The following is a 26,705-nucleotide window of genomic DNA, read 5'->3' as shown; positions in this document are numbered from 1 at the left end:
ACGATATATTCGCAAAAAGATGAAAAACTGTTGGAACTGAAACAGTCATCTTCTGAAGTAAATCAATCAGAACTCAATAAGTAATCTGACTTGATATTGATGAGATTAAGACTACGTTCAGACTGCACCCTGAAACGACCCATATCCGACTTTTTTGCCCATATGCGACCTGTATCCGATTTGTTATTGACAATCTGAACGACACAGATCCGATTTTTTTCACATGCGACCCAGGCTGCTTGGATATCTCATCTCATCTCATCTCATTATCTGTAGCCGCTTTATCCTGTTCTACAGGGTCGCAGGCAAGCTGGAGCCTATCCCAGCTGACTACGGGCGAAAGGCGGGGTACACCCTGGACAAGTCTCCAGGTCATCACAGGGCTGACACATAGACACAGACAACCATTCACACTCACATTCACACCTACGGTCAATTTAGAGTCACCAGTTAACCTAACCTGCATGTCTTTGGACTGTGGGGGAAACCGGAGCGGACACGGGGAGAACATGCAAACTCCACACAGAAAGGCCCTCGCCGGCCACGGGGCTCGAACCCAGACCTTCTTGCTGTGAGGCGACAGCGCTAACCACTACACCACCGTGCCGCCTCCGCTTGGATATGTGGTCCTAATTCCGATGCATATCCGTTATTTTCACATGCGACTGCAGTCTGACCGGACAGGTCGCATTCATGCGACCTACACGTCATCAACAAGAGACAAACGTCACTATTCTGCGTTGGCTAATCCCGCCTCTTTGGTGGAAAACAACAACATTTGTACAGTTTTCAGAATTTAAATAGACTTTTATGGAATTGATCAAGCTAATGGTGGATTTGGTAGGGACCTGGATGTTAAACCATCCTGTATTACAAGATTATAAGATTGTTCTGGAAATTTCCAGTAATTTGACACCTTCGGTCTCATTAGTCTGCTGCTCACATTAATCAGGTTATTGTGTGAGTTCCGCCGCCGCCACAAAAACCACATCGCCAGGTCTCGCCTCATCTCCATGCTTTACTTGCAAACTTGAAGAGTGCGCTTTTTTTTTTTGGTTTACGTATTACATAGATGTGCTTGGCGGCACGGTGGTGTAGTGGTTAGCGCTGTCGCCTCACAGCAAGAAGGTCCTGGGTTCGAACCCCGGGTCCGGCGAGGGCCTTTCTGTGTGGAGTTTGCATGTTCTCCCCGTGTCCGCGTGGGTTTCCTCCGGGTGCTCCGGTTTCCCCCACAGTCCAAAGACATGCAGGTTAGGTTAACTGGTGACTCTAAATTGAGCGTAGGTGTGAATGTGAGTGTGAATGGTTGTCTGTGTCTATGTGTCAGCCCTGTGATGACCTGGCGACTTGTCCAGGGTGTACCCCGCCTTTCGCCCGTAGTCAGCTGGGATAGGCTCCAGCTTGCCTGCGACCCTGTAGAAGGATAAAGCGGCTAGAGATAATGAGATGAGATGAGATGAGATAGATGTGCTTATTACGTGTCAATTTGCGCATGCGGGACACTTTTGGGTCGTTTTCCGTTCATATTGGAGATCGCATACAAGTCTCATATAATTGGTAATGTGAACGGCCTAACAAAAAAATCGGATTTCACATCAAATCGGATATGGGTCGTTTCAGGTTGCAGTCTGAACGTAGTGTAAAAGCGAAAGGAAGTTGATAAAAATTAAAAGTAATCAAAGTGACTTGACATTAATCATGGGAATAAAAAGGAAATGGACATGTTCCAGTACAACTGTTTGAGTATTTGCTAATTGAGTGTTCCAGTATGTTATCTATAAATATTGATGGTATGTAATCTGCATTTGTGTAGTAAAGTTAAGAAAACAATAATCACGGTTTGAAAGTTGATTGTATACAAATTACCAGAGAAGTCTTTACTTTGTGTGAATGTGGTGAGTTATGAGTATCACTCGTGAGAAAATCATGAGTGATTGTGGTTTGGTTTTATTTTTCAGGTAATTGAGAAAAAAACAAAACAGTTTTCTCCCCCCAAAACCAGCATGTCCCAGTTTGTTTTAGTCACCTGTATTCACTCAGAATGGCCCTAAAAAAAAAAAGCACCAATTTCCAAAATTTTCTCGGGGGGCTTACAGCGCCCCCCCAAACCCCCAGCTGGATTGGACTCGCTCCGCGCCCTGCGGCCGCTCCGCTCGTATGCATGTGTCACTACACATTGATTTCACAAAAGGTTGGCATCTCTGCGCTGTGTCTCAATAAAGACTAGTAGATGTAAATATTAAAAATGTGATGGCATCATTCTATAGAGTGGCGTGAAGCCGGTTGGAAAGCTCAACAATCAGTCGGGAAAAGTCTGGATTTGTTTTTTTTTTTCTTGAGAAAAGAGCAAGACTACATAGCAATAAACATGAAAGGAAAATGTTTATGCATTGTTTTTGTTCCCTCATGTCCACGTTTTCTCAGACTCGGCAACTTTTGAAGGTTTTAAACTCCGCCCGCACGGCGGTGTAGTGGTTAGCACTGTCACCTCACAGCAAGAAGGTCCTGGGTTCGAGCCCCGTGGCCGGCGAGGGCCTTTCTGTGCGGAGTTTGCATGTTCTCCCCGTGTCCGCGTGGGTTTCCTCCGGGTGCTCCGGTTTCCCCCACAGTCCAAAGACATGCAGGTTAGGTTAACTGGTGACTCTAAATTGACCGTAGGTGTGAATGTGAGTGTGAATGGTTGTCTGTGTCTATGTGTCAGCCCTGTGATGACCTGGCGACTTGTCCAGGGTGTACCCCGCCTTTCGCCCGTAGTCAGCTGGGATAGGCTCCAGCTTGCCTGCGACCCTGTAGAAGGATAAAGCGGCTAGAGATGATGAGATGAGATGAAACTCCGCCCGCTTGTTACATAATGTCATCGTGTTGTATGTCAGTCTGTCATTATGATAGACATCAATTTCCTTTGAAACATAACATATAGCATGTTTGTACTTAAACAAGAAAATATTTTCCCAAAAACTTTTCTGAAAAATAAAATCTCTTGAGCTTCGCAGTGAGCAAAAATATTTTAATTCGATAACATGAAAGGTCTTTTGGTTATTTTAGTCTTTTATTAGATATGCAGATTAATGTAATTAGACAAAGCTTCATTTGCTAAAAAAAAAGCATCAATGCAAAGAAGAATTGTAAAGAATATCAGCAGTCAGCTGGTAAAACATATATTTTAATAACAGAAATCAAATGTTATTTACATAACACAAAACGCATTTGATACTCTTACACTACGTTCAGACTGCGACCTGAAACGACCCATATCCGATTTGTTGTGAAATCCGATTTTTTTGTTAGGCCGTTCACATTACCAATTATATGAGACTTGTATGTGATCTCCAATATGAACGGAAAACGACCCAAAAGTGTCCCGCATGCGCAAATTGACACGTAATAAGCACATCTACGTAATACGTAAACAAACAAAAAAAAAGCTCACTCTTCAAGTTTGCAAGTAAAGCATGGAGATGAGGCGAGACCTGGCGATGTGGTTTTTGTGGCGGCGGCGGAACTCACACAATAACCTGATTAATGTGGGCAGCAGACTAATGAGACCGAAGGTGTCAAATTACTGGAAATTTCCAGAACAATCTTATAATCTTGTAATACAGGATGGTTTAAGTTATAAATCAGTTATAGAAACTGTTTTATTTAATCAGGCTAACAGATCAACATCCAGGTCCCTACCAAATCCACCATTAGCTTGATCAATTCTATAAAAGTCTATTTAAATTCTGAAAACTGTACAAATGTTGTTGTTTTCCACCAAAGAGGCGGGATTAGCCAACGCAGAATAGTGACGTTTGTCTCTTGTTGATGACGTGTAGGTCGCATGAATGCGACCTGTCCGTTCAGACTGCAGTCACATGTGAAAATAACGGATATGCATCGGAATTAGGACCACATATCCAAGCGGCCTGGGTCGCATGTGAAAAAATCGGATGTGTGTCGTTCAGATTGTCAATAACAAATCGGATACAGGTCGCATATGGGCAAAAATATCGGATATGGGTCGTTTCAGGGTGCAGTCTGAACGTAGTCTTATGCATCTGTAAGAGAGAGTTTTTTTTTTTTTTTTTTTAATCAGTGCACCTCTGTTTCTGTACAGCTTTTTGTGTTGAGTATGACTTCGTAGTTTACGCTCTGAAGCTTACATGACGCTGTTTAGTATTGTGGCTTTGTGTGTTGGGAAGCAGAGAATCTCAGCCCCTCTAGAGGAAGTCTGTAATCTGTGAGCAGCAGTGAGCTTGTCTTTCATCTGCTGGTGCTCGGAGAAAGCAACCTGTGCTCTCGCATTACTGTGACGGCTACGTGCTGAATGTTTCAAACAGTTTCCTACATGTAATCAGATCTTACATGGAACATTGTGTCTCTTATACGTGCATGCACGCACACACAGATGCGCACATGCTGCTGGCCTGGTTTCCAAGGCCTTTAGTTGGCTCTTGTGGTCTGTTTTGAGTTCCTTTGTCTCATCCGTATTCTGAATAACCTTTTGTAACCTCATACAGACAGCAGAATGTGAGGAGCCTCTGTACAGCAACGCACTTTACAGCCCCAGCCAGTACGCTAATGAATCAAACTGTCTCCCTCTCTCTCTCTCTGTACCACAGAGGCCTGGAGTCATCTCCCTCACTGTACATGTTTTGTCCTTTCTCTCTGTCTCAGGCCAGGAGAAGCCTTCTGAGCAGGAGGCCAACGAGTCCAAGCACCCAGAGACCATTAACCGCTATGGCAGCATTAACTCTTTGGACTCCACAGCTTCCTCAGGCATCGGCAGCTACAGCACACAGATGTCCGGCACTGATAACCCAGAGCAGTTCGAAGTGCTCAAACAGCAGAAGGAAATTATCGAGCAAGGCATTGATCTGTAAGCTGACGATAGTAACCAAAACAAAAAACCCCACACACATGCACTACTCTCACTATAGATATTTATTTAACCCTCTGGGGTCTGAAGATATTTTCAGGCACTCTAATGGTTTTGGCTTGCTTTGATTTTGTCAATTTCAACAAAGCTAAGCAGGATTTTCAGTCCTGTGACTTTTTCGTATTCAGCACAAGTTTGGCTGCAATAATATCTATGTAGTATGTATGTCATGATTTGTACTTTTAAAAGAAAAAAAGATCAATTAAGCTGCTGTAAAAAGCAGTTTTAGAACGGTGTTGGAATGTGTGTGTGTGGGGGGGGCATGACCTTACCCATTGTGTCGAACCGTTTTGGTCACTTGAGGTGATTCTGTTCAGTCTTAGGAATGTATCAAGCACAAAAACTTAAATCTGCTCCATTGATTTGGACAATTAACTGGCCATCAAAAAAAATATACGTCCTGTTGTTTTGGGATAAAGGTTGGCAGTGGCCTCCCACTGTGGTATTCAATGAGAAGAGTGAAAACCCCTCCCACTGCCGACTCTTAAGGCCAATTTATGCTGACAACCCAGTCCTCGCAGATGGCGTCTGCAAAGCCCCCCCCCCCCCCTCCTTCGCAGACGCTCTGCGCGCACCTCCCAAAAATTGTGACCACCGCAGACAGCGTCGCAGACAAGAGGGCTCTGATTGGTCCACTCTACATCCGCTGTACACGCACTTCCGCTTCCCTACTTTCCCGGTTTGTTTTGTTTTCACGACCGGCATTTTTAAAAACACGAGCGAAGATGGAGCAGCACGAAGAGCGGTTGATCGAGGAAGTGAGGAAGTACGGACATCTATACGACTCCAGTTCTAGTCATTATAAGTAACCGGAGGATAAACACTCCTCCACTAACCACACCCACCAACTACTCCTAGCGACTTCGCGCCCCCTTGCGTTGTGGCGGTGAATAACATCGCGCACGCCTATTACTCCCCGCTCAACGATAAATTACAACTGTCTGCGAAAAGCTATCTGCGAAAGCCTTGTCGCAAGAGCATGCAGAGGCCCTTAATCCCATCAGGTCAGGTGATCAGAAAGGTTCGTCACAATGGGCAAGGTCGTGTTTCTTCACACTTTCCAACACGGTTCTGAAACTGCTTTTTACAACGTCTTCGTTTATCTGGTATTTTTAAAAAGTACAGTCATGACCTACATACTACATGTGGATATATTATTGTAGCTGAACCTGTGCGGAAGACCAAAAAAGTCACATGACTGAAAATACTGCTTAGATTTGTTGAAATTGACATCATCAGAGCGTGCCAGAAAAAGACTAAGAAGAAAAGAGCAAACAAGCGCCGGTGCACATTTTGTTTCCTCGAGAAGCACGCAAAGATTACACAGGAAATTTGCCTGAGTGAAATTTATTCAAATTGAAGAAAAATTTTACTCTGTTTTACTAGCCTAGTAAACTAGACCCACCCGCCTCGGACCATAACAACACCACACCCCGGGCATCAAATCGTGCCCGCCAATCACAACGCAAGGTTTTTGTTTGGATTCTTTGGGCGGGCTTTTGCAGGAGTGACGACAAGGCTGCACGACGCTGGAGAAAGCGCAGCAGGAAAGATGGCTACCGCTTGACTCCGCTTTGGAATCAGTTTTAGAAGAATTAGACTTGGAGTTTTCGTTGAAACATGAGCAGGAAGAGGCTCTCCGCTCATTCCTTTTCAAGAAGGACGTTTTCGCTGTTTTGCCGACCGGCTATGGCAAAAGTCTGATCTACCAGCTGTTTACCCTCCCCCACTGCTTTCTGTCGCTCTGACTACATCACAGTCACTGTTGCGCTGATTGGTCAGAGCGTTGGCCTATAGACCCCTTTCACATGACGTCACTGCGCCGCGAGATTTTGTTAGGCGCCATATTGGAAGACCAAGTACATGCACTCACAATATAAAACAAAGTACGAGCGAGAGTAAAGTGACACGATGGCTAATAATTCTGGTTATGTGAGTACATTACCAGCTGCAGAAAGGGCACGGTATGTGGAGAAACTGGCTGTGATTGATGGGTTTGACCCATATGATAAGACTCGGGGCAAGGGAGAATGGAAACATAAGGAGGACCGGACACCAATTCTGCCATCTGTTTGCTACCCAGACATTGTAAACTATTTGTTGTTTACACCCAGTGCCTACACTCAGTGTTCGAACTATGCCGATATTTTCAGGGGGCCCCTTTTTTTCCCTTGGGGGTGTGTGTGCTTGCGCTTGTCTCGGAGCGCGGATCTCCAAACACATGAGAAGCCTATCTTGCGCACATATCACGCGGACTCCACACACGCATCGCGTCTGAAGTCATAACTCATCGGGGAAATCGTGTCCGCATTGGCATGTTCAAAAAACAACCTTGCGTCAACAATGATACCACACGCAAGAAAAAAACAAAAAACAGTCAGGCTACTCAACCAACCTGGCAGCAGCGAGCAAGCCCCAAACCATCCTAAATTATTATTATTATTAAATTGTAGAAGTCTGGGAGGCTTGCTCCTCATACAGTTATCAACTTGGGGCCAATTTAGCATGTTTTAAATCTGAATTTCTTGCGTTTGCTTACCTCAAAGTGTCCGCAGATCATGCACAGACTTATCCATTATATCCACAGTTTTTCGCCAAGTCTCACACAGGTTTCTTTCAAGTCTACTGTTGGGCCAATAAATCATAAATAAAACAGCTCAGATTTGTTTAAGTCGTTTGCCACTCCACTTTATTCTCGTGGGTTCACATACCGCTGCCGTTATTTCCCCCTAATCACGAGTTTGTTGGTCTTCCAAAATGGCGCAGGGTCTGTTTACTTCCGGTTTCGGGTGACGTCAGTGAAAGGGGTCTATACGCACAGAGACAGTTTGAAAGACAACGGGTTGTTCCTCACACACCCTTCGGAAATGTCTACGACCGAGACCAGACTAAATATTCACATTTAGTCTGGCTTGCCAGGCTACTGTTTTACTCTACGTTTTGTCCCTCTCTAAAAAGAGTAAAAGTTACTCTTTTGATCGAGCTGTTTTTCCAGAGTCAATTCTCCTCAATTCAGTGCTAATATTTTACTCTTTATGGTGGGATTTGACTCTCTTCAGTGTGTCTTGAAATTAACTCTTGTACTATTTTACTCTGTTCAGAGACATGACAACTCTGTTTCACAATTACTCTAATTTTGCTCCAGCTCCAAATTTTCCTCTCAACTCAAAATGGGGCAAAGTTTTTTTTTTTTTTTTGGGGGGGGGGCTTTTTTAACCTTTATTGGATAGGACAGTGTAGAGACAGGAAATGAGCGGGAGAGAGAGACGGGGAGGGATCGGGAAATGACCTCGGGCCGGAATCGAACCCGGGTCCCCGGATTTATGTTATGGCGCCTTATCCACCTGAGCCACGACGCCCCCGCAGAGTTATTTTTTGAGGAAAATACTTTTAAATCTTGAAAAATTGCTCAGTCATGTTTCCTGTGTATGCACTACAGTACACGAATGTCAACCGATATGCTCATAAGAAGTCGAAGAAATATTTACACTTACTCGAGTTGATCTTCAGCTGGATCGAGTCGAAGGGGAAAAAGAAAAAGGCACCACTCATCAGTGTTGCGGTTCTCAAGATTGAATTGAATCGCATCAGGCCGAATTATCCGAAGTGCCTCTTGAGCATAAAATCCGCGTGCCATCTCGCAACAAGTTTTACCTCCAAATAGCCGAAACTATGGCTGACAGATTTGATCTTGTTTACGGTGGGTGTTCCCACTGCGAAAGAGAAACCGATCGAAACCGAAAGAGTGAAAGTGATGATCATGCCGTTACCACGTGACTAGTCTTTTATGAATGCGTAAGTGTGCGCTCAGCGCTCTGACTCCAGTGTGACTGAGTAAGCTGACAAGTTTTATATCTCAACTAAATTAGGTAATTTTAAAAGTGTATTATTTGGCAGTGTGCACAGAGGAAAGTTTAAAGTTTGTCAGTGTTCGTGATGCGTGTATGATGATAACTCACGAAGATATTTGTTGAAATACAAGACCTACTCGTTCTAAACCTGCCGAGCTTCGCCGGAGAAACTCTCAGCTCCAGAGGGCTAACATCAGTAGAAGGAGTCTCCATCGTCAGAGCTTTGTAACACTTGGAAACCTTTCTGTCATGGAATAGTATTCAGGATAGAGAAGGGTTTTTAATGTTTTTTTTTTGGGGGGGGTGTATTAACTTTAAGAGACAGAAAAAAAAGAGAGGCTGGTGAGAGAATGACTGACTGTTTACAGATGCCGTAATGTAAGAAATAACAGTAACTGACTTGCCTCATGGACATTTTGACAACATAAATGGTTAAAAAGCTTTTGTTCATTGAACATTGTTTTGCACCAGGCCATGTCTCACAACCATCGTTGATTCTTTTCCTATTACAGCACAGCTCCAAGTGTTTTATTTCTTACAAAACATGTCAGTTTTGGTATGTAAAGTTGTGAAAGCATGAAAGAAATACAGTGCCATCTGTATATTTTAGGAATCTTTCGTCACTGCAGAAGCCGTAGTTTATGGTGACTTTTTTTTTTTTGGTCTGCGCTTGTGTTAAAGGTTCAACAAGAAACCAAAGAGGGGCATCCAGTATCTGCAGGAGCAAGGCATGCTAGGAACAACGCCAGAGGACATCGCTCAGTTCTTACATCAGGAAGAGAGGCTGGATTCTGTAAGCTATTTTCTGTCGATAGTGTATTTTCAATGGTGGTTGTTGATGATGGGGACCCAGAAATCAATACTCCTCCTGATGAATACACCCAGATTTTTCCATTTCGAAAAAGATCGCAACAATTTATAGTGGTTTTCAGCAGTTCTGCACTTGAGGCCTTGAGAGCCTTTCCATACAGTCGTGGAGTGTGTGAAAGAGCTGCTCGAAAACAAGAGCTCGTCAGTGCCAAGCCTAGGCCTCGAGAGTGGCAGCCAAGACGTGCATTTATCACATTAACTTCATCACCAGCGTGATTTATAGAGCATTTTCTTGTTTATTGCTCATTAAATGAAGTAAAAAAAATACTTGAGTTTCAAACACACCAGTTTGAAAACAAGAACTGAGAAGTTAGACTGTGTTCTAGCCTCTTAATTCAGTGTAAAGGCCTCTGCATGCTCTTACGACAAGGCTTTCGCAGATAGCTTTTCGCAGACAGTTGTGATTTATCGTTGAGCAAAAGTAATAGGCGTGCGCGATGTTATTCACCGCCACAACACAAGGGGGCGCGAAGTCGCGAAATCGCTAGGAGTAGTTGGTGGGTGTGGTTAGTGGAGTGTTTATCCTCCGGTTACTTATAATGACTAGAACTGGAGTCGTATAGATGTCCGTACTTCCTCACTTCCTCGATCAACCGCTCTTCGTGCTGCTCCATCTTCGCTTGTGTTTTTAAAAATGGCGGTCGTGAAAACAAAACAAACCGGGAAAGTAGGGAAGCGGAAGTGCGTGTACAGCGGATGTAGAGCGGACCAATCAGAGCCCTCTTGTCTGCGACGCTGTCTGCGAGGCTTCTGCGGTGGTCACAATTTTTGGGAGGTGCACGCAGAGCGTCTGCGAAGGTGGGGGGGGCTACGCAGACACTATCTGCGACACCGTCTGCGAGGACTGCGTTGTCAGCATAAATTGGCCTTAAGGCCACACCAATTTAATTAGTTGGTTCTCGGATTTTTTCAGGAAAAATATGAAGCGAGCAAGCAAAATAAAAATAAAATAAAATGAATGCTCTGATGGTAAAATTAGCGGTGGAAATAGAGGGCTTTCATAATAGAGAGACATTATTGTTACACATTTCATATGGCTCTTTTAATAGCTTATCTTATTTCCACCCGTATACATTAAGGATAATTGAAAATAAAAGTCTGAAACAACAGTCTTCATTTTTTCCTTTTATTTGTGTAAACAAGCCCCCAAGGGGAACTCAAACAACTGTGCCCGACAAGTCAGAATGCCGTCTCTCTGCACGTCTTTTATCAGGCAAACCAGTAAACAGATCGGCTAAATAAACGATTGAATTACAGTCAATTGAACATCTACAACGCACAGAAAAAAAGATTTGACCAGGAATAGGCTACTTCTGATGGCTAAATACTTGGAATGATTTTTTGTTTGCCCCTCACATCAATCAATGAAATATATAAATCAAACCCACCTCCACAGAGCTGTTGTCCAGGTTGGCACATCGCAGGGTAACAAGCTCACGGCATCTTGAGTACAACTGTGCAAAGTTTCCCCCTCTTGAATTTCGACACACCTGTCAAAGATTTTCCGCTTCTGTTCGCTGAATATCCTAACAATCACAAACGCAGGCTTTGCAGGACTCCCCTCCACAGGCATGCTTCTTCCACAGGTCTTTATCGAAAGTGAAAGGGGCGATTTGATTGGTTTTCGACGTCACGTGCCCTCAACCTGCAGTCTTCAGTATTTTGAACCATCAGCCACGATGTTTTTCTGTTGGTGGGAGTTTGATTTCGATTTTTTTTTTTTGCATTTTCTTCAAGCGGCGATTCCAAGAACCAACTAATCGAATTGGTGTGGCCTTATGTTAATGGTGCGTTCATGTGCTATGGGAATTATGGTAAATACCAAACGCTGACATGGAAAGCACACATGAACGCCCCCTCTTGTGGTATTTTCCACTGGGCAACTCGTAGAAAATTTTGATACACGAGTTGCCGAGATGAGATGAACTTTAACCTTTTCAACATGGCGGCGAGCGGTACAAGACTAGCTTATGAACCAAGAAAGAAGTGGTTTTCACCTACGGAAAGCTGACTCTCACCTTTTAAACGAGTCATGTATATTATATTATTATAATATGTATATTATAGCCTAATATAAAATATTCTGGGCGGCACGGTGGTGTAGTGGTTAGCGCTGTCGCCTCACAGCAAGAAGGTCCTGGGTTCGAGCCCCGGGGCCGGCGAGGGCCTTTCTGTGTGGAGTTTGCATGTTCTCCCCGTGTCCGCGTGGGTTTCCTCCGGGTGCTCCGGTTTCCCCCACAGTCCAAAGACATGCAGGTTAGGTTAACTGGTGACTCTAAATTGAGCGTAGGTGTGAATGTGAGTGTGAATGGTTGTCTGTGTCTATGTGTCAGCCCTGTGATGACCTGGCGACTTGTCCAGGGTGTACCCCGCCTTTCGCCCGTAGTCAGCTGGGATAGGCTCCAGCTTGCCTGCGACCCTGTAGAAGGATGAAGCGGCTAGAGATAATGAGATGAGATGAGATAAAATATTCTGTGGCTGTCCAAAGAACGCCAACAATGATCTAGATACTGGCTACTCTCATTGTGGCTACAGCCAAATTTCCAAAAACTGCGTGGCATTCAATGTGTTAAGAAAATCTCTACTTGTCATGATCAGGAAATATTCAGCATTATTTACCTTTTGATAACTCATATTCCTGCTGCAGCTGATGAACAAGGCAATCTATAATTGTTTTAGCCAAATAACAGGCCTGATTCTGAATCTGGTCCACCATCTTTAATTTGTCAACAACAACAAAAGCATGTGAACACAACACACTGGTAAATACCACTTCCCGACTGGAAAATACCATCTTCCCATAGCACATGAACGCAGCATTACACTGATGCAAATGAGTAATAAATGTGCTTGTAAGGATATAAGCTATTAAAGGAAGCTTAATTAATATATGCTTAATCATGTAAGTTTTAACAGTGTAAAAGGTAGTAGGCAAAAACATTCTTGTAAAAAAAAAAATTATACTGAATCATATTTAATTTAGTTTAAAATGTATAAAAATATTACCGAAAGTTGAATGTAAATGACAAATGCCATGACTGGTTTGGAAAAAGTCATCAGTGGTTTAGAAAGACTACCCACGGTATCTCGGAGAAATAACAGTTTATTGCAAAAACAGTATCATGTTGTCATGTCACTCAACCATAGAAGATGAACATTTAATTCTATTGAAATTTTATAACTGGAATACTGATTCGTTTGTAGATGACTGATTCCCTGTCATATTTAGAGATTCAATTAATATATATATAAATAATTTCTCCGTCGTCTTCACAGGTCCAAGCTGGAGAGTTTCTGGGAGACAATGATCGCTTCAATAAGGAAGTGATGTATGCCTATGTGGACCAAATGGACTTCCAAGGGAAGGACTTTGTGTCTGCCTTGCGTCTGTTCCTGGAGGGCTTCCGGCTTCCTGGAGAAGCCCAGAAAATCGATCGCCTCATGGAGAAATTTGCTGCTAGATATTTAGAGTGCAACCAGCGGTAAGAGAGCAGAGGCTTTGCTGACGGGCTGTAACGGTGGAGTTTGTCTTCGAAAGTTAATTATTATTGTTTTTTAGTTGGGCGCCAGGAAGTGAAAGACTGCCACAAGTTAAAAAACAAAAAAACATCCCCGTTACCAAAACCACCTTAAAGTGCCATTCCACCATTGGATGTATTTTTTTGGCATAAAATACAATATATTTTATGACAACATGACTAGACAGAGAAATCTTTTAGCTTCAAAATGATATAACAAACATAATTTTTTGACAACGACAAGTATATTAATTTTGCGACCAAAGTCACCTACCCTTTTAATTTCCGCGCGGTAGTGAAACGTGATGTCATCGGCAGGTTCCCCTTCTTGTGTACCACGTCACGTGTGACGTGACACAGATTATCAGCAATGGCGGATAGAACGCGATTGTCAGCTTCGGAAAAGAAGCGAAGGAAAATAGCAAGTGATGCCCAAAGGAGACGGTCGATGGTGAATATCGGCACAGCAATCGACAAGTGGAAATCGCGTTCTATCCGCCATTGCTGATAATCTGTGCCACGTCACACGTGACGTGGTGTACAAGAAGGGGAACCTGCCGATGACATCACGTTTCACTACCGCGCGGAAATTAAAAGGGTAGGTGACTTTGGTCGCAAAATTAATATACTTGTCGTTGTCAAAAAATAATGTTTGATATATCATTTTGAAGCTAAAAGATTTCTCTGTCTAGTCATGTTGTCATAAAATATATTGTATTTTATGCCAAAGAATACATCCAATGGTGGAATGGCACTTTAAAGCATTAAAACGCAACGTAGCACAGGACACAGAATAAATTTTGGTTTAGTATATTTAGAAAACTCAGTTCGCTGGGTTCCAGTCTTCCATAAATTGAAGCAACAAACAAAAATCAACAAAATAAACAGTCAAATGAAACAAACAAACAAAAAACTGTTGGTCTGCTGTGTGTGAGTGAAGGCGTATGCTTTTATAAGCGGGGGTGTCGGGAGGAGAGTAGCCGGGAGAGCGATGTAGAGAGGCTGGCAGTTTTTCTGGAGGCCGGGTGTGAGAGCGGAGATCTGGGGAAATGATTTGAAGTAGCCAAGGTAAGCCAGGCAAAACAGTTGCGCTTCCTATTATGGTACCTGTGCAATTTCCCGATCTGTCCATTCCACTTCTTAGAAATCTCCATCCCGTATTCCACCACGAGCGGTAAAATCCATTCAAATGACGCCTCCGAAACTCTAGCCTGGGAAATCCCATGCTGCTTTGCACAATCGTTCCGATCTGAAAAGACAGCATGGAAACTCTGGTCTAAAGGCTCGCCTGAGTTAGGGAGCCAATCAGAGAGTGGGGAGGGGTGGAAAGACGGTGACGCGTACTACTCGACAAACGGAAGCTTGTAGTTTATCTGGGACTGTTTACGGATCACATTTAACATGGCGGCGAGCGATACGAACCAAACTTTCCATCAAGCTTTAGACACTGTTCTGAATTAGCCTGGGAAATCCCATGCTGCTTTGCACAATCGTTCTGATCTGAAAAGACATATTTCCTTCTCTTTTTTTTTTTTTATTATTATATAAATTCTTTCATTTACAATATACAGTCCATCAGACAATATTATCAAACATATGAACAGAACAAACAAACATGAAATGCGGATATACAACGCCAGGGGTTACTGTAAACAAAACACACAAACTATAAATGGTGCAAACGTGTAAAAAAAAAAAAAAAAATATATATATATATATATATATATATATATATATATATATATATATATATATATATGTGTGTGTGTGTGTGTATATATATATATATATATATATATATATATATATATATATATATATATATATATTGTGTGTGTATGTGTGTGTGTATGTGTATATATATATATATATATATATATATATATATATATATATATATATATATACACACGTATAAATTACAAAAATACATGAAATTTGGAGCACATACTTAATGTTTTAATGGCTTTCTTATTGGGAGAGGTTGATATTGTTTTTATGTAGAATTCAATTTCTTTTTTGAATGTACAAAAAGAGGGTCTGATTTTCAACACCTTACATTTATGGATATAAAATTTGGCCAGCAATATAATGAGATTAGCAAGAAAAAATTCACTGTCCAATTCTCTCTGATAATCTATAAATCCAAACAATACATTGTGCAAACATAGTACAAAGGTCTCATGAATATGGTCCAAAATAAAACGACAAATGCCTTGCCATAGATTCCGAGTGTGTTCACAAGTCCAGAATAAGTGGAAGACAGTCTCTGGGTGCACGTTACAGAAAGTACAGGATACATCAATGTCTTTAATGAACCTCACTAAGAATGTTTTGACAGGATAGCAACGATGAATGATTTTAAAAGAAATTTCTTTAACTTTGTTAACCAGTAGGTATCTATTAGGAAGGGTCCATATTTTTCCCCAACATAGGTTCTGAACATGTGTATTCCAGGTGGTAAGACACATTTCCTTCTCTTCGTCGCTCTAACTACGTCACCGGGTACAACTGCCATGATTGGCCATGGGCTACGTATACGCCAAATGATAGACATTCGCAACGTCCAATAAACGGCCGTTGACTATCGTAAACCACACCTCCCCTACGAGAAATTCAATAGGCGGATTCCAGACCATATTTCACTTGTGATATGGTCTGGTGTTAACCAGACTACTGAAACTCTTCTTCCAAATACTAAAACTGGCTCCTCAGCCACACGCAGCGATGTGCTGTTCATGGTAACTCTCTCCGCAGTTTAGCGTTTCACTTCCTGTTTTGTCAAAAGACCGTGACCTGCTGTGTCGTACTAGGCCACTTGTGATTGGTCAGACAATTAAGAGAGGGGGACGGGGAAAAACTATTGATTTCTTGTAAAGGTATATAAATGAAATGAGCGCATGTGTGTGAATGTAAACATGTTAGATTAAAAAAAAAAATGCACTTTGGCAGAGTGACATTCTGTTGCAAGGCACAGAAGCCACACCTCCTTCGCTCGACTGACGGGCGCCGAAGCCACACCTCTTTTACTGGGACTGTGCCTGAGTGATATGTGTTCTATCTCTTTTTTTCTTTGTAGACAAACCCTTTTTGCGAGTGCAGACACGGCGTATGTCCTTGCTTATTCAATCATCATGTTGACTACAGACCTTCATAGTCCACAGGTGAGTGCATCTCGGTCTGCTGATACCAAACAGCTTAATTAATTTCTCAACCTAATTAAATTAATTTCACTTTTCTGGCACGGCGATATGCTGCACTGATTCCGTGCAGAATGTACGGTATGACTTCCTGTGTAAAAGTCAGAAGTGTAAATAAATCCGGGGACACGTGTGCTTTCCAGAAACGTGTGAAAATGTTCATCTTCCAGAGCGGTACTGCATGAGTTATTGTTTCGTTTTCTGTTTCATCCTTTGAACAGGTGAAGAATAAAATGACAAAAGAGCAATACATAATGATGAATAGAGGGATCAATGACAGTAAAGATTTGCCGGAGGACTATTTATCATCCATCTACAATGAAATCGCAGGGAAGAAGATATCTATGAAGGAGACGAAGGAATTGCCACTCAAATCTAATAAACAAAGTGAGACGAGCACTTGGCACTATGAAGGGTTTAATCATAATGCTGGAATGAGCGAGTCAGAGATGATATTAGAGCCATCAGTATTGCAGAGTAAACGAAGTAACGGAATCATTCACAAGTCGTCAGCATCAGGATGTAATATTCAGCTTTGTGCAGTAAATAACATTAACAAAGTAGCTGTTGCATTTTACTTAGGAACTTTTATAATGGGTCACATGCACGTAATCATCACGTTTCTAGCATAAATGTTATCAAACAATAAAATGGCGAATAATGCAGTGTCGTAGTGCAGCAACTCGAAAAGCTCATCATTAACGGTGAATAGCATATACACAGTTCATAGACAAAACGGTGCTCTAAGAGCAGCTGTCTGTGCTGCTGTTTGAAACAGGCGTGGCCAGTGAGAAACAGAGACGGCTGCTGTACAATGTGGAGATGGAGCAGATGGCGAAGACCGCTAAGGCTCTGATGGAGGCAGTGAGCCATGTTCAGGCCCCGTTCACCAGCGCCACCCACCTGGAGCATGTCAGGCCTATGTTTAAGGTACAAAACATTTCTCGTACAAGCCTTGGATGCTCCACCCACAGTCACTGAGCGTCTGATGTCATTTGTGGTACGTTTTCTAGCCACGAGTTTTAGAATCTTGACGATTGCCAAGACCTCCTTTACTGTCCTGCATTTTGCTGTGCACCAGTTAGACAAACTTTTAAAAACTTCAACACCATGAGATTTCGGAGCAAGATACAGCCAGCTGATTTAAAAAAAAAAAAAATCAGTCTTTAAAGGTTATTAGAGTTTTGTTTGACCCAGTGAACGTTTGCCCACAAGCTACAGGAAAAGATGTGCAGTCATGTCAGCTAGACAGCCTTTTTCTGTGAAAGTAGGCGGTTCTTGGCCATGTTTACTGACTAATTGTACCAGACTCTGTAGGATATGCTACAAGTCTGGGTTGTGAGGCTAAAAACATACCATCTCTCTCTCTCTAATAAGCCTTAAAGATTTTTTTTTTAATGCATACAGTTGTGCTCATAAGTTTACATACCCTGGCAGAATCTATGATTCTTTGACCATTTTTCAGAGAATATGAATGATAACACAAAAACATCTTTTCCACTCATGCTTAGTGGTTGGGTGAAACCATTTATTGTCAAACGACTGTGTTTTCTCTTTTTAAATCATAATGACAACAGGAACTACCCAAATGACCCTGATCAAAAGTTCACATACCCTGGTGATTTTGGCCTGATAACATGCACAGAAGTTGACACAAATGGGTTTGAATGGCTGCTAAAGGCAACATCCTCACCTGTGATCTGTTTGCTTGTAATCAGTGTGTGTGCATAAAAGCTGAGTGAGTTTCTGGGATCCAGACAGACTCTTGCATCTTTCATCCAGCCACTGACGTTTCTGGATTTGGAGTCATGGGGAAAGCAAAAGAATTGCCAACGGATCTACGGGAAAAGGTAGCTGAACTGTATAAAACAGGAAAGGGATACAAAAAGATATCCAAGGAATGGATAATGCCAGTCAGCAGTGTTCAAACTGTGATTAACAAATGGAAAATCAGGGGCTCTGTTCAAACCAAGCAAATGCCACAAAGTATCTCGCCTACAATACGCCAAACAGCACAGAGACAAGCCTCAAAACTTCTGGAACAAGGTAATTTGGAGTGACGAGACCAAAATTGAACTTTTTGGCCACAACCATAAACGTTACATTTGGAGAGGTGTCAACAAGGCCTATGATGAAAGGAACACCATTCCTACTGTAAAGCACGGAGGTGGGTCGCTGATGTTTTGGGGATGTGTGAGCTACAAAGGCACAGGAAACTTGGTCAAAGTTGAAGGAAAGATGAATGCAGCACATTATCAGCAAATACTGCAGGCAAATTTGCACTCACCAGCCTGGAAGCTGTGCATGGGACGTACTTGGACGTTCCATCATGACAACGATCCAAAACACAAGGCCAAGTCGACCTGTCATTGGCTACAGCAGAACAAAGTGAAGGTTCTGGAGTGGCCATCTCAGTCTCCTGACCTCAATATCATTGAGCCACTCTAGGGAGATCTCAAGCGTGCAGTTCATGCAAGACAGCCCAGGAATTTACAGGAACTGGAGGCTTTTTCCCAAGAAGAATGGGCAGCTTTACCATCTGAGAAAATAAAGAGCCTCATCCACAACTACCACAAAAGACTTCAGGCTGTCATTGATGTTAGAGGAGGCAATACACGGTATTAAGAACTGGGGTATGTAAACTTTTGATCAGGGTCATTTGGATGTTTTTTGTTGTCATTATGATTTAAAAATAGAAAACACAGTTGTTTATCAATAAATGGCTTCACCCAACCACGAACCATGAGTGGGGAAAAAAGTTTTTGTGTTATCATTCATATTCTCTGAAAAAAGGCCAAGAAAGCAAAAAATTCTGCCAGGGTATGTAAACTTATGAGCACAACTGTACATTTATTCAAGTGAACAATAAAGCCTTGTAGTTCTACACAAAGTATCGTTAGAAAAAATGGTAAGAAGCACATGGGGACGTCTAGATATGAAAATTGGAAAACTGTCCTTGTAAACCAGTTCATTTGCATACTGTGACCTGATAAGAACTTACATTTTATGATGCAATATCACTGGCTTGCCATATTTTCACAGCAAATTAATTTCCATGAAGGGCTTAATCAGAATAACTTATTCGGGTGACGATAACATTTTCCTCAAATGCCAGCTTCCTGAGTTAGCACTAATGACCTTCGACTCTTACTTTCTTGTCAGTCATGCTACTTGTGAAATGAGAGAGATTCCCATATCGCATTAGCATTCAGGTGTAGGATGTATTTTGAAGGGATGGTCTGTACAGTCGTCTTCCAGTAGTCTCACTGACCACACCTTTCATTTCCCGCACTGTAGCTGGCCTGGACTCCGTTCCTGGCAGCGTTCAGCGTGGGTCTGCAAGACTGCGATGACACCGAGGTAGCATCTCTGTGTCTGGAGGGTATCCGCTGCGCCATCAGAATAGCCTGCATCTTCTCAATCCAGGTATGTGATCATAATCTTTGCTCCTCTTTAAGGTCTTAATCAGTTATTGGCTTGAATCTAGTTAGCAGTGCAGTCTAGTGTGAATAAGAATGAAGAAATGTGCTGTGCTGCGCTGCGCTGTGAAACTTGCTCGATTCCAGTTGGAGAGAGATGCGTACGTGCAGGCTCTGGCTCGCTTCACATTGCTCACAGCCAGCTCTGGGATCACAGAGATGAAGCAGAAGAACATTGATACCATCAAGACTCTTATCACAGTGGCTCACACTGATGGGAATTATCTGGGAAACTCGTGGCATGAGGTGAGCTTCGCACGAGACAAGGTGCTAAGTTTGGGTTATCATTAAGAGTCTGTCTGTGTAATACTCTTAGAATATGAATTAAATGACCTACTAGCTCATATAGCTAGATAATGCAATATGTGTGTGTGTTTCCTGCAGATTCTGAAGTGCATTAGTCAGTTGGAGCTGGCTCAGCTCATTGGCACAGGGGTGAAGGCTCGCTACATATCCGGGACTGTTCGGGGCAAGGAGGGCTTAATCACTAGCACCAAAGAGCAGAGTCCAGACGAGTATCTGGGTCTCGGTCAGTACACCAAAGAGTCCACATAAGCCATCATTATCATGTTATTAAAGGGCACTGATGAACTTCAGGATGATAACAGTAGCTCCTCTTTCCATCGGCCCTCATCACCCAACCTGTTATTGATCATTCTCCGATGGCCGCATGCCCCCAAGCAATTTTTTTTTCTTTTATATGCACCACAGATAGTCATCCTTTTTTTTTTTTGCTTTTACATGTTGTGTTCTTTTTCCCTTTTTAGTTGGTGGGACTGTAGATCGGAAGCAGATTGCTAGCATTCAAGAATCCATCGGAGAGACCAGCTCTCAAAGCGTTGTGGTTGCTGTGGACAGGTACAGTGCTTGTGATGCTGTAGAGTTTGGGATTCCTGACCCCCTCATTTCTGATTATTTACTAATATTGCCTTGATTTTTTTTTTCCCCCCTCTTTAAATGTAGGATATTCACAGGATCCATTAGACTGGATGGTAATGCTATAGGTGAGTATATGACTATATATACAGTGGGGCAAAAAAGTATTTATTCAGCCACCAATTGTGCAAGTTCTCCCACTTAAAAAGATGAGAGAGGCCTGTAATTTTCATCATAGGTATACCTCAACTAAGAGACAGAATGGGGGGAAAGAATCCAGGAAATCACATTGTAGGATTTTTAATGAATTAATTGGTAAATTCCTCGGTAAAATAAGTATTTGGTCACCTACAAACAAGCAAGATTTCTGGCTCTCACAGACCTGTAACAACTTCTTTAAGAGGCTCCTCTGTCCTCCACTCGTTACCTGTATTAATGGCACCTGTTTGAACTCGTTATCAGTATAAAAGACACCTGTCCACAACCTCAAACAGTCACACTCCAAACTCCACTATGGCCAAGACCAAAGAGCTGTCAAAGGACACCAGAAACAAAATTGTAGACCTGCACCAGGCTGGGAAGACTGAATCTGCAATAGGTAAGCAGCTTGGTGTGAAGAAATCAACTGTGGGAGCAATTATTAGAAAATGGAAGACATACAAGACCACTGATAATCTCCCTCGATCTGGGGCTCCACGCAAGATCTCACCCCGTGGGGTCAAAATGATCACAAGAACGGTGAGCAAAAATCCCAGAACCACACGGGGGGACCTAGTGAATGACCTGCAGAGAGCTGGGACCAAAGTAACAAAGGCTACCATCAGTAACACACTACGCCGCCAGGGACTCAAATCCTGCAGTGCCAGACGTGTCCCCCTGCTTAAGCCAGTACATGTCCAGGCCCGTCTGAAGTTTGCTAGAGAGCATTTGGATGATCCAGAAGAGGATTGGGAGAATGTCATATGGTCAGATGAAACCAAAATAGAACTTTTTGGTAAAAACTCAACTTGTCGTGTTTGGAGGAGAAAGAATGCTGAGTTGCATCCAAAGAACACCATACCTACTGTGAAGCATGGGGGTGGAAACATCATGCTTTGGGGCTGTTTTTCTGCAAAGGGACCAGGACGACTGATCCGTGTAAAGGAAAGAATGAATGGGGCCATGTATCGTGAGATTTTGAGTGAAAACCTCCTTCCATCAGCAAGGGCATTGAAGATGAAACGTGGCTGGGTCTTTCAGCATGACAATGATCCCAAACACACCGCCCAGGCAACGAAGGAGTGGCTTCGTAAGAAGCATTTCAAGGTCCTGGAGTGGCCTAGCCAGTCTCCAGATCTCAACCCCATAGAAAATCTTTGGAGGGAGTTGAAAGTCCGTGTTGCCCAGTGACAGCCCCAAAACATCACTGCTCTAGAGGAGATCTGCATGGAGGAATGGGCCAAAATACCAGCAAGTGTGTGAAAACCTTGTGAAGACTTACAGAAAACGTTTGACCTCTGTCATTGCCAACAAAGGGTATATAACAAAGTATTGAGATGAACTTTTGTTATTGACCAAATACTTATTTTCCACCATAATTTGCAAATAAATTCTTTAAAAATCAGACAATGTGATTTTTCTGGATTTTTTTTCTTTTCTCATTCACATTCATTTCTCATACACTTCACATAGTTGAAGTGTACCTATGATGAAAATTACAGGCCTCTGTCATCTTTTTAAGTGGGAGAACTTGCACAATTGGCGACTGACTAAATACTTTTTTGCCCCACTGTACATACACATGTATATTATGTATAATTGCAGTGCCAGAAAAAAGACCACTTGATGTTGGGCTCACTGTAAAAATGCTACAGTTAAATCAAATGTTCAAGAAATATTTGTGAGTTTTAGTGTTCTTGTAAGCAAATTACACTTAATTGGAAAGGTCTGACGTCTAATTAGACGTGTGTGTGTGTTTTACGACTCACCCAAGTCATTTAGTTATCAACTTTTAGATAGTGCTTGTGCAGTTATATAGTCCTATTAGGGTATGAAATTAGCCAATTAATAAGTCCATAAATACACATTTATGTTGTAGGAGTATATATCTAATATTTTTTTTCCTCATTTAATTGCCAACTCTGCACATTTTTTGTCTGTACCAGAAGCAGTACCACTGATTTAAACTGTAATTAATAATTTAAAACTTTTTCCCTGTTAATGTGTAATTAATCATTTTGGAGACGTGACCTATTGGGGTGTGTGTGTGGTGTTTTTTTTGTTTTGTTTTGTTTTTTTAATTTTTATTTATTTTTTTGGCAGTTGATTTTGTGCGTTGGCTGTGTGCCGTGTCCATGGACGAGCTGGCCTCTCCGACCCACCCGCGCATGTTCAGCCTGCAGAAGATTGTGGAGATTTCCTACTACAACATGGGCCGCATAAGGCTTCAGTGGTCCAGGATCTGGGAAGTGATAGGAGATCATTTCAACAAGGTCAGATTAGCTCAGTCCCAGATCCACAAACCTGAGTGAAATCAAATGTGTTCCGTTTTTGTTTTTTTTGTTTTTTTAGGTGGCTCTTCAGTCCGGAGGGTAGTATTGGAAGTGAAATGGGTTGAAAATCTCTCGTTGTGCTTCCATTTCCACTCAGGTGGGCTGTAATCCCAATGAGGATGTTGCTATCTTTGCTGTGGATTCGCTCAGGCAGTTGTCCATGAAGTTTTTGGAGAAAGGAGAACTGGCCAATTTCAGATTTCAGAAGGATTTCTTGAGGCCGTTTGAGCACATCATGAAAAAGAATAGGTAATCAACAGTCCGTCTCCCCCCATCATTGGACTCGTGCATAAATCACTCATAATTAGTCGTGGTTTAGTGCACACATTTTTATAATGATGCACTCGTTCTACATTATTGTTTCTATAGTAACTGTTAATTCATAGGTACTTCTCAGACTGACATTGCACCTAGACTAAACCCAGTAATAAGTGCATTTTTAACAAAGACGATCACGTCTGTTGACATGGTGACGTTTTCTGAAAGGCAGCATTTAGGTAACATTTATGGAAGGAGCCTCTAGTGTTAGCACTTTGTGACCGTGCGTTGTCTGAGGTCATGCAGCGCCTGCAGTGTGGTTCTCATTCAGCCAAGTCAGTCAGCAGTCAGGCACACACAAGTGTCGAAAATGATTAAGGCCAAACTCAGCACTGTGGAGAATAAGGCAGGCTGTGTGTGTGTGTTGGTGCAGCTCAAAATAGAGACGGTGCGTTTTGAGCAGGGCTTTGAACCGGTTCAGGGAACGAAAACAAAAAACGGGAACTTTTTCTATTTCACATGGAACAGAAACGAAACCAGAAACTTTATTATTTTTTATGTTCCGGAACAGAAACGCTTATTAAAAATAATGGTAACCGGTTAATACCGGTTTTTATTTCGTTCCTCAAAGTTTCCGTAGCCTACAAATAAAAAAGTCATTCTTCTCCTGCGCAAGTTTCTCTGACCCGCTGGGGTTCACTTCCTGTGTGACGTTCGCTGACTGAATGGAGAGAGCGGGAGGGTGGACTACTATCACGTCTCCACATCTTAAATAAGAGGTAAATATTGCAGTCTATCGTTATTCAAAAACATCAATTTCAAACACGATATCAATATATTTGTCCACGTTAATGAGAGGCTCGCGAACATTAAATGACGTTAACCTCTGTTAGCCTGTCAATGCATACAGGGCTTTCCACTAAGGCTCATACTAGCCAGCTATGACAAATAAGTAGCCAGCCGGGGGGGTTAAACACAAAATAAACTCCGCCGAGTGCGCGCGCGCGCACACTACTGCCTCCGCCGAGTGCGCGCACGCGCACACCGCATGTCGGGGCCGCGGATCAGCGAAGTCGGCGGGGAATTTGTGGTTATTATCGGTACAAACAGCGCGAATCACAACTTAAATGAGTGCGGTTCAGTTTGACATTATTGTCAGTCCGTTAGATAAACATTTAATTTTATTAAAATCGAAAATTAATATTTAGAACCTGTGGGCTACAAAAATAAGTCATTAAAGTAGCCGGCTGGACTTAATTGTGTGCCGGCTGTATGGCCGGCAGCCGGCGCTTGTGGAAAGCCCTGCATAAGGCCTGACTAGCCTTTGGTAACACACTAAACGAATTATCTTTCATTTTTGGCACTTTTTCTGTTTGTGTAGATGGGAAGACATACTGAGAATCCAAATCGCCAACATTTGAAATAATAATTGTTTTGAATTATTTCTTGTCTTATTTAATGAAGGTTGTAATAGAATTAGCCTACATTTGGCTTAAGCCGGATGAGACAGAGACATAATTTTATAGCCATTTGTTAAACCGCTGACAGGGAACGTAATTAACCATTCCGGGAACGAAATTTTTTTGTTCTAATCGATTCGGGAACGTCTATTTAATGGTGGAACCCAAAACCGGAAACGTTAAAATTCCGTTTCTGTTCGGAACGAACCAATAGGAAAAAAATTCTGGTTCAAAGCCCTGGTTTTGAGTGTGTGGTGTTTATTGAAACCTTTTTTATTATTATTATTTTAAATTTACCTCACACAGATCGCCCACTATCCGAGACATGGTGGTACGCTGCATAGCTCAGATGGTGAACTCACAGGCGGGGAACATCCGCTCAGGCTGGAAGAACATTTTCTCTGTGTTCCACCTGGCAGCTTCAGATCAGGACGAGAGCATCGTGGAGCTCGCCTTCCAGACCACTGGACACATTGTCAGTAAGTAACCAGCCTGCCTTATATTTTGTCCCAAACACACTAGCGAGATCTCTTGCGTTCACGCTTGTCTTTAGAGTCGTGTAGAACTGAAAGTTGGTTGTGTGAGGTGTAAAGGTGCGAGTACTCATTGCCTGTCCTTTCTCACAGCGAATGTATTTGAGAAGCACTTTCCTGCCACCATCGACTCGTTCCAGGACGCCGTTAAGTGTCTGTCAGAGTTCGCCTGTAACGCTTCGTTCCCTGACACCAGCATGGAAGCCATCCGTCTGATCCGCCACTGCGCCAAGTACGTCTCGGACAGGCCTCAGGTCAGTGTTAATGAACTTAAGACTTTAATCCTGTATTATATAAATGCACAGCTGGAGGCTGGCTGAGGATTAAAACGCACTCATTTCACACTGGGTTGAGTTTGCTGTGAGCTGTGGGTGTGGTAGGTAGATATGTGCAGTTTATGCATTTGCTGAGTGAGGATTAGGGACGTCACTGTGTCTTTGATACAGCTGAATTCTGAGAAGACATGAGAGTTGCCAGATTGAGGAAGAATCCTTTTTCTCTTTTAAAGTAATACAAACGCCTCGATAAATTCACTCTTCCCTATGACTCCGTGAAAATAAAGATAGTTATGATAATTTTCACCCACGGTGCGATTGCGAATAATAAGCCTTTGATGATTTAAAAACAAAAAACACCAAAGCGGCACGATAGAGCGGACGGGAACTGCGACGCGGATCGGGGAATCTCTAGCAACTGGAAGTGCACGCACAGCATCTAAAGCCAGGACTTTTACATCATTTTCCATCACTACCAAAGGAATACAGACAAGCCCAGTCACATAACAACATACCACTTTATTTACAAATATTATGGTATTAATGCAGTGTTCCTTCGTAGTACTTTACAATACTGAAAAGGTTTTAATCAGGGCTTTGAACCAGAATTTTTTTCCTATTGGTTCGTTCCGAACAGAAACGGAATTTTAACGTTTCCAGTTTTGGGTTCCACCATTAAATAGACGTTCCCGAACCGGTTAGAACAAAAAAATTTCGTTCCCGGAACGGTTAATTACGTTCCCTGTCAGCTGTTTAACAAGTGGCTATAAAATTATGTCTCTGTCTCATCCAGCTTAAGCCAAATGTAGGCTAATTCTATTACAACCTTCATTAAATAAGACAAGAAATAATTCAAAACAATTATTATTTCAAATGTTGGCGATTTGGATTCTCAGTATGTCTTCCCATCTACACAAACAGAAAAAGTGCCAA

The 26,705-nt window shown here is 42.4% G+C and overlaps 1 protein-coding gene across 3 annotated transcripts in view; it reads left to right on the top strand.

The window, feature by feature from the left end:
- The window catches only part of arfgef1 (ADP-ribosylation factor guanine nucleotide-exchange factor 1 (brefeldin A-inhibited)), a 154,848-nt gene that overhangs the window by 109,523 nt on the left and 18,620 nt on the right, over window positions 1-26,705 (top strand). For all 3 annotated transcript variants that reach the window (XM_060899863.1, XM_060899862.1, XM_060899864.1), the window contains 15 exons: window positions 4,660-4,861; window positions 9,454-9,565; window positions 12,919-13,124; window positions 16,240-16,324; window positions 16,582-16,747; window positions 17,139-17,290; window positions 19,658-19,786; window positions 19,927-20,085; window positions 20,224-20,368; window positions 20,607-20,697; window positions 20,803-20,843; window positions 23,017-23,186; window positions 23,344-23,495; window positions 25,271-25,443; window positions 25,591-25,751. In XM_060899863.1, the coding sequence (XP_060755846.1) occupies window positions 4,660-4,861; window positions 9,454-9,565; window positions 12,919-13,124; window positions 16,240-16,324; window positions 16,582-16,747; window positions 17,139-17,290; window positions 19,658-19,786; window positions 19,927-20,085; window positions 20,224-20,368; window positions 20,607-20,697; window positions 20,803-20,843; window positions 23,017-23,186; window positions 23,344-23,495; window positions 25,271-25,443; window positions 25,591-25,751 (2,144 nt within the window). The remainder of the gene's footprint in view (window positions 1-4,659; window positions 4,862-9,453; window positions 9,566-12,918; window positions 13,125-16,239; window positions 16,325-16,581; window positions 16,748-17,138; window positions 17,291-19,657; window positions 19,787-19,926; window positions 20,086-20,223; window positions 20,369-20,606; window positions 20,698-20,802; window positions 20,844-23,016; window positions 23,187-23,343; window positions 23,496-25,270; window positions 25,444-25,590; window positions 25,752-26,705) is intronic.

Source organism: Neoarius graeffei, chromosome 19 (assembly GCF_027579695.1).
Source record: "Neoarius graeffei isolate fNeoGra1 chromosome 19, fNeoGra1.pri, whole genome shotgun sequence".
Classification (NCBI taxonomy): Eukaryota; Metazoa; Chordata; class Actinopteri; order Siluriformes; family Ariidae; genus Neoarius; species Neoarius graeffei.
This window is presented reverse-complemented; position numbering and strand designations above follow the sequence as displayed.